Here is an 18,863-nt window from a genome sequence, read left to right on the forward strand (position 1 = left end):
TAAAACTGCTGCAGATGAGTGCATTTACATTCAAAAATTTTCAGACGGGAGTTTCGTTGCTCTTCTACTTTATGTAGACGATATTATGATCGTGGGAAAGAATGCAACGAAGATTATCAGTTGAAGAATGAACTCTCTAAGTTTTTGAAATGAAGGACTTAGGACCAGCTCACGATTTTGGGAATGCAGATTGTTCGAGACAGAAACAACCAACGGTTATGGTTATCTCAGGAGAAGTACATTGAACGTGTGCTCGAGAGGTTCAACATGAACAACGCCAAACCAGTCAGCATTCCACTTGCCAATCATTTCAAGATGAGCAAGAGTGCATGTCCTTTATCCAAGAAAGAGATCGGGTAAATTTCATCAATACCATATTCTTCAGCTGTTGGAAGTTTGATGTATGCAATGGTATGCACAAGGCCAGATATTGCTCACGCAGTGGGAAAGGTGAGTCGTTTCTCTCCAACCCTGGGAAGCAGCATTGGGAGGCAGTAAAGTGGATTCTCAGGTATCTAAAGGGTACTACTAAATTATGTCTTTGTTACGGGGGAGCTGATCCAATATTGGAGGGCTATACGGATGCAGATATGGCCGGAGATATTGATAGTAGCAAATCTACTTCAAGATATATCTATACTTTCGCGAGTGGAGCTGTCTCATGGCAGTCATGACTGCAGAAGTGTGTTGCTTTATCCACAACAGAAGCAGAGTATATTGCTGTCGCTGAAGCTGGGAAAGAAATGTTGTGGCTAAAGCGATATCTTCAAGAACTTGGAATCAAGCAGAAAGAGTACAAGGTACATTGTGACAGTCAAAGTGCTCTCGACTTAAGCAAGAACTCCATGTACCATTCCCGTACAAAGCTATTGATATTCGATATCATTGGATACGTGAAGTTATGGATCGACAACTGTTGAGACTAGTTAAGATTCATACGAAGGAGAATCCAGCAGATATGTTGACAAAAGTGGTAATGCGAGAAAGTTAGAGCTATGCAGAGACATAGCTGGAATGCTTGTTTTGGATATGGCTGGAGGGGGAGAATTGAAGAACTCAAATTGGAAATCTCCAGCCACCATCTAGAAGGTCCACGGTAGGTGCAGCTATTGTTTTTCTTCAATGGCTGCCATCGTCCATTCACACCAATTAACATGTGCAGAATATCCTCTATAAATAGAGGCTTCAGCTCGTTGTTTAAATCATCCCATTCTCAGTTGAGGAATCATAATCCCAAGTAGAGAGAGCCTTGAGAGTGCTGTGAGATCTGAGAGTTTTTATTTTTTCTGTAAATTAAATCTATGAATTGAATAGATTGATTTTTCTCTCAAATTAGTTTGATCTTTGATAGTTTAATTCCCAACACTAGCATGGCTAGGACCCCTTGCACGCAGGCTTGGAGGAGTCCCATGGAGAAGGGACTCCTCGCGCGATCTGTGAAGATGACAACAGCCAAGGGAGCTCACTGTTGGGGCTAGGTGTCTCAGGGGGTTCATCAGGGTCATAGGGTCATGGGAAGGGGTCGGGCCAGGCTATGGAGTGGGGTGGTTCGCTGCTGGCTCGAGCAGGAGTTGGAACCGTGAGTGATAAAAGGACGCGCGCAGCTTGTTCTTGTTCAGATAGGTTGCTGCTTGGGTCCAAGGATTGGGCTGGGCTGGGCAGGGTCTGGGCGTGGTCTAGGGGTAGTCAGGGTCGGCTGGGCTCGGGGCTGGCTCGGCTGGAGGTGACCTAAGCTAACTAGGAGTCCTAATACACCTAGATCTCACACACCATACAAAGGGTCATGGGCAGCAGGCTGTTTCGGGAGTTAAGTGGCTGGTCAAGGGCTTGGGCTTGGTCAGCAGGGTTCCTAGGTGGGTTGGCTAGGTTTTGGCTCAAGGTGGCTTGGGCGTGGCTCGAGTAAATCGGAGATGGTTCGGTGGGTTCGTTAGTGTGTCAAAACAAAAATTAAAGAACTTAAATTGAATCCATGGGTCCACGAGGGTGGCTCATGACTTGGAAGGGTAGAATAAATACTAAAAATGTTATGTTTAAAATTTAGGATCAAAATAACGAGTTTTGGATTTAATCGAGATTTAATCGCCGCACGAAATGCTAATTAACGAGTTAATTGAAACGCCTAGTTTTAAGCTTTATAAAATTATGAAAAATTAGGTTTAAGCTTAAATAATTATTATAAGTCTAAGTTTTTAATTTTGGAATTTTATATTAAGGAATTAAAACGCATTAATACGTCACATGTTAGAGTCAATGAAATTAAGAAAATGTCAAAAATGAGAAATTATACGTCCAGGGGTAAAACAATCATTTTAAACCTAGAAATTAGTAAACGTCATGACAGTGTCCTGAATGCTGTTTTATATGCTAATATGATTATTTGGAATGTCTATGAATTTTTATATGTTAAATGTTATTTTAAATGTTCATGGATATGTATATGTTAAAGTTATTTTAAAAAAAAAGTTTATGGATTTTATGGGTTTAATTGGACATTTAAAAGATATGTTGCATGCTTGATTTCAAAATAAAAATGATATTATGCATGTTTTTATTAAGTGATGATAATATGTTGAAGGACGTGAAGGGATTGTGACTACTACATGTTGGAAATATCGTGAGGGTTATGGTCCCAGTGGGAACCCGACGATCGTGTTTCCTTGGATACGGATACGAATACGTGATACGAATATGTTAATACGTTGGCCAAGGCCCAGTTGACGGGTGAGAGTGTCGCTGGTGTCCCCGTCCGCCAGTAACTGTGGTTTCTTTAGATGGATCCATCGCCCAATACGATCAAGAATACGAGTCACAATCACGATCTGAATTCATACAAACACGAACATGAACATGAATACGAATAGGAATATGGATACGAATATGGATATGCATATGAATATGAATACGAATACGAATATGAGCTATGTTTATGTTTTTATGAAAATGTTTTTATGCATCATGAAAATGTTTAAGTTTAAGTTTTATGGCATCTTCATGAAAATGATATTTTAAGTACAAGTATTTTCACTGTTATATGTTTAACTGTATTATGTATTATTTGTTATCAAGAATATGATGTGTTGAGTCTTTAGACTCACTAGCGTGTGATTGATGCAGGTGATTTTGATGTTATGTTTTTGGAGGTCTTGATGGTTGATCTGACTGACTGAAGTGCACATAACCCGAGGATCGACGCTAGTTTTTCGCACTAGTTATGATTTATGATTTCAAGTTATCTTAAAATAATTTTACGACTTTTTATCATGTTATGAGTGATTTTGAGATGTTATTAGTGTGGGCTATCCTTTTCAATGTTATTTTTAGATTTGGTAAAGTAGTTGGTTGTTTTACTTGTTAAAAATGGTTCCAAAATATTTTTGTGATTCGGCCGATGTTAAGTGAGTTTAAAAAAAATATCTAGTACAATTTTAAGAAAAAGAATAAGCAGACGTTTCATGAGCAGTAGTCCAAATGGACATAACCTCCGCAAAGATGAATTCTTCTGCACCTTGTTTTAATTCTTGTAAAAGTTTGAGGTGTCCATGACGGATGAGGAACATGAGTGCTGCTTTCACAATCCATTGGAATACAAATGTCATTACGAGCAGAAGTCATCTTCTTTTATAACAAGATTGAGGAAGACTAAGAGTCATCGACCTTAAATTATCCAGACTAAGTTTTTCTCTTCCTTTCTTCTGTTTATTTGTTATTATTATTTTGTTTAGTTACTTATTTGCATTTAGTAAAGAGTAGATAAACAAAAATATGGACAAAATGGAATATTTCATTCATAAAATCAGATGCATTACATTGTCTTATCTATTACATTTTTTGATATCAGCAGCTTGAAGTACTGCAAAGTACTTCAGCAGGAACCTAACTAAGCTCTGCTGGAATCCCCTCTCTTTACATGATCTTGGTTGTTGAACGAGATGATTCCGCAACTTAACCCTAATAAAAAGAACAATCTAATTGATTGTTCATATTACAGGCCAATGAATTTTTTCCAAGACTTTGGTATTTTGAAAAATGATGTCATCAACATCATCTTACGAGAAGCTGGAAAGTGTCCTTGCATTCCTCTGCTAAATGAGTCTCTGGAGAAAACTCCGAGAGAATCCTTGCTCATCATTGTTGTTTTGTTATTATTTGAGTATGTATTTTTAACTGTGAGATTGCAGGTACTTATATAGATTCTTGGAGAAGCCTAAAGAGACAATCCAACCGGTCAATCTTGCACGAATATCAAGAGTCATCTATCATTCCCTCGGATATCGTATTTTTTGCATTTATTAGTTACATATATTGAGGGGGAATATTATTTTATTCTTTTCTTTTCCTTTTCGTGTCTTTATCAGAAGCAGAAGAAGGTTTGTTTTTCGATAAAACAATGTGTTCCATTGGTTTTTTATTCAGATGCTGAAAATATTTCAGCACTCCATAACTTCAAGGAGATATTATCATTAAAACGACAAACTCTCTTCTGATTTTTTTCATTAACTGCTTTGGACAGCCCGTCTTTTATTTTACCATTTAAAATTTTGACGTATCTGACACTTTCTGCTCAACTTTTCAAATTCAACCGTAAACATATTGATATGTGTCCTTATGTTTCACTGACGGCTGTACATTCTAGACTTTATCCGTCTCTTCTCAGTCTTTTGACCTTTACGCTTTCAAATTTTTTGCATACGTTTACTTTTTTCTCTCATATTATCATTCTACTACAAAATCTACTTCGAACTTATTTCTACTTGCAAAAATGGTTGGAGCATACACACTCAATGCATATCAAGTTAACTTTGCTTCAGTGTTGACTATCAAGGACGAAAATCTAGTCAACATGTTCAAAGCCATCGAGAAATCTGGACTTAGACGGTTTCTGGAAGCACCAGCAGTTATCTACAAAACTGCTCTTCTGGAATTCTATGCGAAAGCTAAGGTTGTAGAAGGGAAAATCGTCTATTCCCATGGAGATGTATCTATTTCAATTGATGTTTCTCTTCTGGGATCGACCATTCTTCCTCCATGCTCAGGATCTCAGACTTTTCTGATATGTCTAAGGAGGGAGATGTCAGCTGCCCGTTTCGTTTCTTTCCTCGGCTTCTGGAGAGGAACTCTCTCCTTCTGCTTCAAGAAGCTACTCAAGATGGAAGTACCAGGTGCTTTGCTGATATTGTTGCAAAAGCACTGTTGGTCAAAGCCGGTACTTTTGACAAATTGACCAAGGAGAAAGTTCAAGTGATGATGGCCATCACCTCTGAATTAAAGTGGATTGGAGTCTTTCCTGTTTCGAATCCTGAATGATAGGTTCTAAGGAAGAGTTCTGGGTTCGCTGTTCAAATCAGCAAAATGCTTAAGGATGATGGTTTTCCTTTAACTACTAATCTGGACGCTTCGTTTGTGACAATGGCCGATGCTGATAATGTGCTCGCCCCCGAGGGCCAAAGCCAATGTGTGCAGAATTTGTTGCTCTAAAAAGAGATATTGGAGATGCTCAGACTGAGTGCAAGGACCTCAGAAGAAGATCAAAAGAAAAAAAGTGGTTATCTCCAATGATTCTGATAAAACAGTTTCTGAGGAGTCGCGGCTCCTACTCAATCATCTGTCCCTGCCACCCCCAAGCAAAAAGAAAGCTCGCACAGTGCTTTGCATAAAGAAAAACAGCAGCCATTGCTGATTTGGACATTGTCCCGCTGAGACAAGTGTTTCCAGAAGCCACGTCTTCTTTGCCAGTTTAGGCCCCTGTCACTATACCAGCAATCACTTCTGCTACCACCTCTTCTACTGCTCCAACTTTCAGACCCTCGTCTGGAATTGTTATTCGTGAATCAACTGCAGGGTCTTCTGCTTTTCGACCCATGTTGCCTACCGCATTTTCAGACAAAGGCAAAGGAAAACTCATTGCAGAACCACAACTTCATGGCGCCAAATCATCCGTTTTAACTGGTGTTAATCTTCATATGGAGGAGATTGAAAGATTTGCCAATGAAGGGATGACCTTCTTTGATAATTGGCATAATGTTCGAGTTTTCCATCCTCTTACTTTCTTCAGAACACGAGGTGCATTCAGTAAGATGGTAAAGAATGAAGAAAAAGTGTTTGCACTTGCCAAGACTGACAATGTTATTGAAGCAATGAAAACGCCGAGGTTTCATTCTCGAGCAGATAAAACGACAAAAGCTGGAATCAGTTTTGAAGACTCTTCATCCAATTTTGATGCTATGATTCCAACTGCTGCTCAGGATCAGAATGTGATCCACATTCTATCAAAACCGCTTGAGAATAATGGATGAGCAACTTCTTGCTCAAGACCAGACTTTTGGAGCACCTGAACCGTATTCAGTAGGCTTCGTTCCAGACTCTGCTCGACTAAGTCAGTTGAGGAAAGGACTACAGCTCCACCAGAAGCTAAGGTCTCAAGTACTCTTGCATCTCCGAAGCAGCCTACTCAGTCTTCTTCTCTCCTCTCTGTTCGTGAATTGGCTTCAGTGGATGAAGTCATTCAGTCTATCGTCGTTACTGTCTCTACTGCATCAGAAGCCGCTCAAGCTGTTCAATTAGTCGAACCAGTAGTTCTCCTAGCAGAACACCTTTTAGAAGAATCGGATGCTACTCCAGACTTTTACCTTTAAGAAGAATCGGATGCTACTCCAGACCTTTTAGAACACCTTTTACCGATACCAAAACAACGTTTATATTCTTTCATACGAACGTCGATTTGAGCACTCAGACTTACATATCATCTTCAAGCTCAATATACAGAAAAGCAGCACACGCTTCACTTTAGTTATCTGATATTTTGATATCATATTGTGCTGACTGTTTCTTACTCTCACTACAATCATATTTAGTTATCATATCGTTGAGAAGAGTTTGTAATCTGGAAAAGAGTCTTTTCCAGAACTTTGCTTTATTCGTATTATCGTGTTGAGAAACTAAGAGTTTCAGTAGGCGAAGGATAAGTCCTGCTGAAGTGGGTGTGTACAAGTGTTGTACTGTAAAAACCAAAGTCTTTTAGTGATACCTTCTGGAAATAGAAGAAGAGGAGACGTAGAACCGTGTCCTACTGCCTACTGTTTATTGTATTTCACCGTACTCCATTGGATCGTTTTTGCACTATTTATTGTGATCTGCTGGATTTACTTTCAAACCAGAATAGTTATAATCACTAACCGGATTCTAGCTCACTTTGCAAAAACGACCGTCACAAGGAAAGAGATTATTCACCCTCTCTAAACTCTATTTCGATCCCCAACACAATTATTTATAGATACGAACTTGATTTACAATCATGTTTAACAACAAAAATGAGAGAAACAAAAAAAACAAATGAAGAGAATTAAGAATCAATAAAAACTATATATTTTTTTAAATACATTATATTTCTCAATATTTTCATCGAATCAATGATATTAAAAAAAACCTATTAATTAGTAATTCAATATTTTACTCAATCGGGTAATTGCTTAATAATAATAAAGAATAATAATTATGTATACATTTCTATTTGAATGAAAAGATAAATATGATTTGAAATATAAAAAAAGTTAATATATGAAAAAACATAAGAGTCATATATAGTTTCTTTAAATAATATCAATATAACACAATGAAAAATTGAAAATAAATTAAACAATTTTACATATACAATTACGGAATCAATTTTAACACATGTTATATAAAGTTTAATTGTTCAGAAATAACTGAAGAAACAATACAATATCGCGTTGATGAACCATTATTGGTTCTCAAAAAAAACTGATTCAAATTACTTTAATCATAATATAAAATTATTATAAAATGAAAAAAAAACATTATCAAATATATTTACGTTATAAGAATAATAAGGAGAAGAACATGCATTGTAGTTACATAAAAAAACCAAGAAACTTTTTATCAATAAAATATCACATATCCAAATGAAATTAAAATATGATTTTAAACAAATTTACTGCTAATTAAATGTGTTAATTAAAATTATTGTGAAATGAAGTAATATAAATCATTATAATCAGATAATTACGAAAATTGAATTTTTTTGTGATAAGTAATTTACCTTGAATATGTTTTAATTTGAATGACAATATATTTCAATTGACTCGAATTTAAAGGACAATATTAGAAACTGAATTTCTGAACATTTTAAAAAAAATTACAAACTAAAATAACAAGAAGACGTATATAGATAAATTTAGTTTTGATGAGAAATATAACAAAATCTAATGCTATGAATTCAAATTACTGATTCAATTTTTGAATGAAAAAATTAAATTTATCTTTATTAATATAAAAATCAATGTATTCAACAAATAAAAAGTATATGAATAAAAAACTTAAGAACACACATTAATTATACATAGATCAATCAAAGTAATACACACATATTAACACTTATATTATTTCATCAATTTTGATTGTTTTGTGAAATCGAAGTACATTAACACATTTGGATCAGAAAAACTCAACACCTTCACATAAGAATTAAAATAATGATCATTGTCTACAAAATTTATTTAAACTAAAGTTGTAAATTGAAACTATGTATGATTTAAATGTGATAGTTTTTTTTTAAAAAAATATGACCGAATTCAGAAAACTTCTGTGTCCAAAGCCACAGATATAATAAAGATATTGAACCTCGAGATTCGAGATGTAATTATGGAATTAAATCGTACAACAAAAAATGAAGAAAGAAGAAAATTCAAATTTTAATATCCGACAAATAGAAAATTAAAAAGTACGATATAATAATAAAAGTAATATGTGTAACTGGATTGACTCATCATATTTTCATTGAAATAGGATCCATACAAAAAAAAATATTTGTCATTTGTTGGTTATTAATGACATTCCAAAAACATTTGGGTTGGAGAAATATAAATTATTCGTTAATATTTCATCAATCCTCGTTACCTTGCATTTCAATAACTTTTTAATTTTTTATTACTTTTTCTTCAATTATTTAGGTACACGTCTAACTTGCAAAACAAAATAATAAAAAAAGAAGGAAATTATGCACATAGTATTCTACGCATGTTTATGCGTATCTATATAACACATTAATCCAATAATTCACACATGAGAATGAAAATAATGATCATCGTTTACAAAAATTTATTTAAGTTAAAGCTGTAAATTGAAACCATACATGATTTAATGTGATATTTTTTAAAAAAAAACATCACCGAAGTTGGAAAACTTCCAAGTCTCCAAAGGAACAGATATAACAAAGAGATTAAACATCGAGATTCAAAATGTAATTGTGGAATTAAATCGTCCAACCAAAAATGAAGAAAGAAGAAAATTCAAAATTTAATATCTGACAAATAGAAACATTACAAAAATACGATATAATAGTAAAGTAATATGTTTGAGTGGCTTGACTCATCGTATTTTCATTGAAATAGGATTCATACAAGAAAAAACATTTGTTATTCGTTAGTTATCAGCGCCAATCCAAAAACTTTTGGGTTAGTTAAAAATATAATTATTCTTTAATATTCCATCAATCCCTCGTTACCTTGTCTTTCAATAACTTTTTTAATTTTTTTATTACGTTTTCTTCAATAATTTAGGTACACGTCTAACTTGCAAAACAAAATAATCAAAAAGAAAAAGAAGGAAATTATGCACATAGTATTATAAGCATGTTTAAGCGCGTATATATAACACATTAATCCAATAATTCATATAGTGTTAGATAAATTTACATAGTATTATAATCATGTCTACACATGTATATATAACACATTAATTCAATTATTCATATAGTGATAAATAATTTATTTTATTTCTAAAAAAAATCCAATTACAATTCCCTAAATCCATGAATCCGCCTCTTAGTATTTGTAATTAAAGATAAAAGATGATAAATAATAATAGATGGGGAATATAGGTTGATTTCATCCTACATGTAGGGGCACTACCCCCATGATAGAATCAAAGGCCCAAATTTAGCCACACATACATGGGGTCCATTAATTTTTTTAAAATCACATATGTGTGTGAATCTTGTCCATCCAAACCATGTGGGGGCAGTGCCTCACATGTAGCATCGAAGCTACCGGGAATATATATAGACAAACACTCAACATTAATTGTATATCATAAATGATTACCAAAAGACAAATATATAAATACCTGACATAAGGACAATTTGGTAAATAAACATAGAAAACTCACAAGGAGTGTTATTTTATGTAATTAATGATTAAAATTAGTAAATATTAATGTTTGAATAATTATTTAAAATTATTAATATAATATAATAAATATATTTAAAGTTTAAATATTATTATATAAAAAAATATTACATCAAAAATATTTATATCATTTGAGATAACACTCAAATAATAATCACAATATTTTTTCATTAAATTGACTTATTATCTTTGTTAAGTGAAACTGTTATTAATAAAAAGAATAGAATTTTTTTAAAAAAATCTTATATTATTTTGTTTATAATAACAACTAAATATATCATAATAATACAAAACAATAATAATAAATTCAAAATTTTAAAAGTAGTTTATGTTTCAATTGAGTTCAGTTTAATTTGAACAAAAATAATATATATAATTCATAAATTACATTTAAATTGATATAAAGATGAATTAAATTCAAATTTGAACTAATAAAAGAATTGATATAATTAATGTAAGCAATAATTGAAGTTTATGTTTTCAAATATCTTCAATTCACTTTCGAAATTTTTTTAAAAGAAAATAGAGATATATTTCTATAAAAAAAAATATCAATAAAAATCGCATAATATTTAAATATTTTCAATCATTTATTGCAGTACATTTATTTTGATATTCATATATCTTTCTTTATTTATAATTGTCATTTTGATGGGTACTTATTGTTTTTAGACAAAAACTCAGTTTATATATATATATATATAGAATAGATGAATATGTGTCCTATTGAGAGGAGGGGATTCTTATTATGTAATCAAATTCTTTTTTAGAATCGAAAATGATGAGAAGCTTTCATTTAATAGAAGTAGTGGAGTACCAGTCATTTCTTGCTATACAAAAACATGAACATTGAAATATAAGGAGATTCGAACTTAAAATTTAAGAACAAACTTTAATTTGAAAAAAAGAAATATAACTTAAGAGTATCGATCACATAAATACCTTGTTTTTCAATCCATACAGAAAAAAACAACATATATCATATTTCCGACAAAGCGAAAAACTCGTCTTGTTATGGAAACTCCATGTTTTATGCTTGAAAATCGTCGAATTATCGGAACCGATATCGAAATCGAACATGCAAATACCTTAGACATTGCTCCTGTGAGATCCGAAAGCTTTAATGGCAGCTGCCCTTATGATGTACTTGTGATAGAATGCAGCAATGGCAGCTCCAATGAAAGGTCCAACCCAAAAAAGCCACTGTACGTTCGAAAGAAAGGGTAATAAATATCATATAAATAAATTTCATTACAATATACGTTTATTTCATATATCAAAATTAAATAATTGTCAATTTGTGGGCATGATATTCTATGACAATTCATGATGAGGAAATTAAGTAGACGCAGGCATACTTGATCATCCCAGACTGCGTTGTTTTTGTAGATCACGGCAGGCCCGAAACTCCGAGCCGGGTTGATGCCGGTGCCCGTGATGGGGCTGGTGGCTAGCACCACCACGAACACTGCGAATCCAATGGGTAGTGGAGCCAAGACCTGCAGTTCAAATCAAGAAAAAAAAAAGTGAGGATTCAATTGGCATGAATCGGGTTGCAAAAATTGTGATAAGGTCTACTATGGGTTCGGGTTGAAGGAAAAATGGCCCATTCATTTCAAAATTGGTCTAATACATTTCTATTTCGTTAAAATGACAATGGAATCCTTGCTCGTTATCCCTCTCTGCGCATGAGTAACTCTCAAACTAACGTAATAGTTTGCAAATCACATTAGTTAGGTAATGAAAAACAAAAAAATTTTAAAGATTTGCTGGTAGGTCTTAATCACACTACAGAAATCAACGATATCCAAAGTCTCCATAGTTGGTTTCTCAATATTTTTATTTATTTATAGACACTTCAAATTGGAATTTTTGAAAAAAATAGAATGGTACTCACAGGGACATGGGAGTCTCTAGCATTTCTTTTAGGATCAGTGGCGGAGAAAACAGTGTACTCCAAAACAAAGGTGCCGATGATTTCAGCTCCCAAACCCACGCCTTTACTGTATCCGGCAGCCAACTGGTTCGCTCCGCCACCGTATTTGTTGAACTGAGATGATTGCAATGCCTTAACCAAGCCCACGCCACAGATTGCACCCAAACACTGCGCCGCCATATACAGCAACGTTCTTATTAGCGACACCTTGCGAGCCAAGAACAGCCCGAACGTCACCGCCGGGTTCAGGTGCCCTCCTGCGTGAAAAAATAATTTGCATTCATCCTGGATAGGATTGGGTTTTGAAAATGTTTTTCGACTGTGTTTTAGTGTTGTTAGATTTGAGGAAAACATTCAAACAATAGTACTGATATTGTTTCTGTAAACTGTCGTAAGAGATATTCTTAAAAATTGTGAAATTTGACAAAAATCTTTTTTAAAAAATTATACAAAAACTACTTCAATTCGAACCAAAAAATATTATATAAATTAAAATACATGCATATCATGTGCATAGTCGTCCAATATCACCTTGTTAAATATCTGTATTATTTGTATAAGGGGAGAAAGTCCAATAGTCAATGACCTATGGAACTAGTCAAGTATTAAAATACATTTCAGTTTCGATCACATAGAAATCGAAAACCAAAACAGCAGAAAATTAAGCATACAAGACGAATGTTAAACGAAGAAACAAGTTCATAGAACAGATGAGAATAATTACTTAATTCCGAGAGGTGCCGAAATTCCTTACCTGAGATCCCAGCGGTGCAGTAAACAAGCACGAAGATCATTCCCCCAAACACCCAAGCAATCCCGAGGCTGCCGACGCCGTCACACCCATTGCCGCCTTTGTCGGGGTCTATCTGGCTCTTATACCCTATGACCGTCATGACGGAGACGTAGAGGAACAGAACAGTGGCTACAAACTCAGCAATCAACGCTCTGTAAAACGACCATCTCGCTAGCTCGTCGAAATCCACCAGCGGAGCCGGCGGCGGATCGTGGTAATCCTTCACCGCGAAAGCTTCATTACTGTCCTTCGCCATCCAAATAGTATGTATGTATATATGCGTTATACGTGAGAGAGCTGTTGTATGATGTGCTACTTTTATAGAGAGAGTTTGGTACCAAATGGTATTAAAGGCTCAAGGCAAGCTAGCTGGACTTCTGTCCGATTTTCATACGTAAGAATGCATGCATTATTAATTAGCATTAATTAGTTCCATTTTCCTAATTGTTTTACGTTATATTTTATATCTGGCCAGCAAAATATATATATATATATTATATACATATATAATTTTAAAAGACGTATAATTTTAAAAGACGTAAATTTTGCTGGCCATATATAAAATATAACGTAATTTTGTGTGTGTATATATATACACGTGATATTTATTATATGTACATGGACGAGGGTTTTTGTGCTCTCTATTTAATGTATTTGACATTTATCTCACTTCCATATTATAATGTCTTATTTTCTGGTAGCTCGGGGTTTCATTTGTCAATATTAGCTCAACTATGATCTAAAAAATTCTGGCTCGAGTACAAATGAAAACTTGACTCCGCCATTGGTACGAGATGAATACAAAAAACAGCTAGCGTACGTAAATGTAATTCAAATTTGCTCAAATCATTTTGATTAAGTCATTAGTAGTTTCTTTTGCGACTCATGTTAATCTCTGATCATATCGGAAGAAGAAAAGGAATATATATTTTTATGGTTGTGGTATAAAAGAAAAAAACAGTTAAATAATGGTTCAATTAATTAATTTGAATATCGATCGATGATAAATTATTTAATTGATCATAAGTAATTTAAATGTATTAAAATAATAATGCCAAGGATTTGTAAATTTTGTTATATACAATATGTCTCAACCGACAATACAATTTGTGCGTCCAAATTAATTTGACTGTGAATATATTATAGTGAATAAAATAAATATTTTATTTGAGATTTGAATTTTTTTACTAAGTTTCAAATATAAATTGAGGAAAAAATGAAAATTCTGAATGTGAATTGTAGTAAATGAAGCATCTAATTAATTAAATTAATTAATTAATTATGAAGTGAGTTAAAGTTTAGTTTTATGGGTGGTCAATTGAAGAGTGTTAAAATCAGACACGACTCACCAACCCAACACGGTTCAACTCGAAAAAAATCAGGTTTGGTTTAAAAGTTTTTAGGTTCGAGTCAGATCGGTTTGGACCCGATAACTGACCCGAAAAAATGATCGGGTTGGGTTGGGTTCAGGTCAGAGTTAACCTGAGTTGACAAGAAATTTTTTAATTTTTTTAAAATATAATTAATAAATATTACCTACATTTTTATATATTGTATGTCTCAAAAAATATTTATTATATATTTATATCATAAATTTTCATAATTTAATATTTATTTTGAACATTTTTTATTTTTAAAACAATTGTTTATTTGATTTAGTAAATATATTTTTGATTTTTCTACAATTAGACTTTCAAATTTAAATCTTAAATATAAGGGAGATTTTGTTATTATGTGTTTAAATTAAAATATTTTTATTAATTTTTTTGAATTTTATTTAATTTTTTAAAAAAAAATTAAAAAAACTTCAAAATCGTGTTGATTCGGATTCGGGTTCAGAATGAGAGTTTTCGAGTTGACTCGTGTTCGTGTTGAATTCAAATTGAACAATTTTTGAATAGTACTATTGATCGACTCGAACCAATACACACAATTGCTCATGGTATGGTTGTGCGTTAAGAGGCACGGTCATGCTACTCTAAAAGTCCAAGTGAATAATTATTTGGTGATGTACCAAATATCAATTCATTAATTAATATGGTAGATTTAACAGGTAAAGGGACATTTGTACCATTTTGCGGATCATTAAATGTAAGTTTTACCCGATATGCATCGAATGAATTTTCAAAAAATTCATATTTTATTAAACAGTCAATGCGCTTTTGCAACCATTCGAATAATGTGTTAGAATCGGGCAATCTAGAAAACTTGTACATATTTGATTGAGTCATCGTTTTCAAAAATAATATCTTAGAATTTGATATTTGATCATAAATCATACACACAGCCAAAAATGAAACTTTCAGAATGGATCTTGTTGGATGTCAGGTTGTACGGAAAGTTTTTGGACTACTTTTATAAAGAACTAATGCTGGTTTGACGAGTGTAGATTTTCAAAACTGGAAACTACTCTCCAAAGTCATAAATGCATTTATGTGTGAATTATGCAGTTTTAATTATCTTGGTTTTAATTGCAATATGCATGTGACCAAGTTGACGTTATATTCCAATTCTCGATATCATTTTCAAACTCTTTTTTAATTTTATTTTATTTTTAAATATTTTTTATCAATATCATTTTTTATATCATATTAATGGGCCCATCAAGACCAGACCCAAATCGGATTTTGGATCCCCGGCCCATTCATATCTAAAGTATGTGGCCCATGACAAGCCCATGTATTCTCTTATAGATATCAGGTTTGAGCGTTCAATTCGTTCGTTTATTATATTATTTTTCAGCAGCACCCTTATCTGCTCTCCACTTATATCCTCAGTCTCTGACTTGAGTGTCGGAGGGCTACGCGGGGACATCCTCCCGCCCCCTTCTGACGGTCTTCTTCGTGATTTCAGGCTCAGAGCAAATTTGAAGCATGTGTCTGGACTAGTGTCACTTGCTGGAATCGGACCCTAAGTTTTCAGTGAGTATCACTTTGCTCTGTCTGTGAGAAATTTGAGTTGAGACGTGGAGATGATAGGCAGAAGAGGAAGCATAAGAACTAACTCAACATCATTGCGTCCTCAGATGGGAGAAGGGAGGTAGGAAGAGAGGTGTGGGCGAGAGGGAGGAGGATAAGGCTAGGGACATGAGACAGTTCTCATCCCATGTTCCTCTGAATAGGAATCGCGACAAGGTGATGGAGGTGAGAGAATAAGAAAAAAGGTGGGAGAAGTCACAAAGGGTTGAGAGCAGTGTTAGATTGCCTCCGTGGGACAGACAAGAAGAATCCTCATCCGAGAGTCAACCGAGGTCTCGCCCGTCCCCCGGGCGAGGTCGAGGCCCTCCACGGATATATCAGAGGGTTGGGGAGCAGAGAAGGGAAAGGCGAGATCAAGATGTTCCTCGAGAGCCTGTCGATCCAAAGAGGAGAATGAATGAAGACAACTCTCTTACGAGAGGAATGATTCATATGATCTTGGGAGGTGCTACTGATGGAGACTCCGGACGAACTCGGAAACCAAACGGAAGAAGGTTGGAAAACTTTGAGATATATAGGGATATGGACTTACCACAAGATCTCATCATCAATTTTGGGCCAGAAGACCTCCGAGGCGTTGTGGCTCTCCATAATGATGCCTTGGTGGAGACGGCCACCATTGTCAATTACGACGTGGTAAGGATCTTTATTGATAATGGAAGCTCCGTGAATATTTTGTTCAAGAAAACGATGAATCAGATGAAAGTAGAAGGATTTGAGTTCAAGCCGGACTCTACGCCCTCTGTATGGGTTCGTGGGATAGGTCATTTAGCCATTGGGTCAAATTGTTCTTCCCTTGTCTATGGGGAGTGATCCTCGGAGGATAACCAAGATGATAACCTTCGCGGTAGTAGAAACTCAATCATCGTATATTGGAATCTTGGGACGGCCAACACTAAAGGATTTTAGAGCAGTAGCTTCCACCTATCATCAGAAGCTTAAGTTTCCTGTGGAAAAAGTAGTTGGAGTTTTGTGCGGAGACCAAGAAGTCGTGTTCATATTTTGTTAACCATTCACTGCGCTTTTGCAATCGTTTGAATAATGCGTTAGAATCAGGCATTCTAGAAAACTAATACATATTTGATTGAGTTATCGTCTTCAAAAATAATATCTCATAATTCCATATTCGATCATAAATCATACACATAACCAAAAATGAAACTTGCAGACACTATCATTCGATGGATCTAGGCTAAAACTATATGTTAATGCTAATTTGTAAATCACGTTGGTCAAGTTTCACGGAAAGTATTTCCACTACTTTTATAAAGAACTATTGATGCTTTGTCTATTGTAGATTTTCAAAAACTGGAAACTACTATCTCCAAAGTCATAAATGGTTTTAATTGCAAGATGCATGTGACCAAGTTGACGTTATATTCCAATTCTCGATATCATTTTCAAACTCTTTTTATTTTATTTTATTTTTTAATTTTTTTATCAATATCGTTTTCAAAATCTCTCCGACGTTAAACCTGATTAAAATCTTCAATACATAATGCCAAGAATTTTTGCTTCAGTGGACCTATTTTAAATTCTTAAAATTTATTAAATTGATGATGAGTTGATAATCGTACCAAAACTATGTAATATAATTCCGGTTATGTTGTGTAATTAATAACTAAAATAAAAATGTCCAAAAATGACACCGAAAAAAAAGTTTACGACGATCAAAACCATCCTTGAAACGGTCGCTAATATTTATTAATCCTCATCCTCTTGGGGTCTTTTCCTCGTAGCCATCAACCTATAGCATTAAAAAAACCCATTGATTTGTAGGATAAAATCGAATTATCACGTCGACCTAAAAAAAATCATGTCGAATTTCTTGGATATATGCTAATAGCTGTCTAAATTTGTTTTTTTTTCTTATAGGTTGAAATATAGATGGTTAAACCGACATTGTTAGCGGCACTACCTAATTTATATTTAGTTTTCACTGTTAAGATTGAGAATTTGACTTAACTCAACCCCAAATTCTATATCAAATAGGGGATTGTCCAAGTGCATATTTACAACAATCAAGTACTTAATTCAGTTGGTGTGAGACATCTATCACACTCTTTCATGTCCAAGAATGAACAATTGAAGCGTGAAGTTTACAAAATATTATTGGGTGGTCCATAGGGCAGTCCAACATATAACAGTGAGAGGATGTTAGACTTCACGCTGCAGTTTTTCATTTTTGAGCTCGAAGGGAATTTGATGTTCTAGGTACCAAGATATACATATATATATTCAACTTCGTATATTTCCAAATCGATGCCAAAATTTAGAGTAGCAATGAAATATTTGTCATGTTATATATCAAACATTATTATTTTATTTTTTTGTAACTCAATAATTCTATGATGACGTATTATCAAATAATTTGAGTGCTTCACATTAATAAGTCCTAACTCAATATCACCTGTTAAAAATCACGTGATTTTTATTTTTTCAAAATTCAAATTGATGAAATTTATGGAAGTGATAATTATTTTTTGAAAAATGTTTTTTGTCGTGTATGTTTGTCTTGCGACTTTGATTTTCTATTAAGTAAAATATCAATTTTATTCCGCTATTTTTGATTTAAATATTTTTAGTTTTTTCGACATGACACTGATATAGCAGTATCACATCAGCACTTCATATCATAAATAAAAAAAAACTAAAATTGTCAAAAAAAAAAAAAAACCAAGAAGAAGAAATATAAAACTGAAATTTGATAATATAATTAACAAAAATTGCATGACAAAATTATAAGATCAAAATACAATTTTCTCTTTTTTAGGAATGATAATTTTATTTTTCAACACCAAATAATATAAAAATGGGAGAAGTTTGTGTAGTTAGTTGTGTTGTATATTTTAATATATTTAAATACAAATATATCAAGTAAATAAAAAATAATTAAAAGAGGGAATATGTGTCATTCCATTGACTTTTTTAAGACAACCGTTCAGACATGACTG

General features: G+C 33.6%; 1 protein-coding gene across 1 annotated transcript; it reads right to left on the reverse strand.

The window, feature by feature from the left end:
- Nucleotides 1-10,948: 10,948 nt before the first annotated feature.
- Nucleotides 10,949-13,228, reverse strand: LOC142538225 (aquaporin PIP2-2-like). The gene is made up of 4 exons (XM_075643589.1): nucleotides 12,893-13,228; nucleotides 12,100-12,395; nucleotides 11,561-11,701; nucleotides 10,949-11,405 (listed from the first exon to the last, which is right to left on the reverse strand). The coding sequence occupies exons 1-4, from the start codon at nucleotides 13,185-13,187 to the stop codon at nucleotides 11,292-11,294; spliced, it is 846 nt and encodes a 281-aa protein (XP_075499704.1). The 5' UTR covers nucleotides 13,188-13,228; the 3' UTR covers nucleotides 10,949-11,291.
- Nucleotides 13,229-18,863: the final 5,635 nt, after the last annotated feature.

This window comes from Primulina tabacum, chromosome 3 (genome assembly GCF_025594145.1).
Source record: "Primulina tabacum isolate GXHZ01 chromosome 3, ASM2559414v2, whole genome shotgun sequence".
NCBI lineage: Eukaryota > Viridiplantae > Streptophyta > Magnoliopsida > Lamiales > Gesneriaceae > Primulina > Primulina tabacum.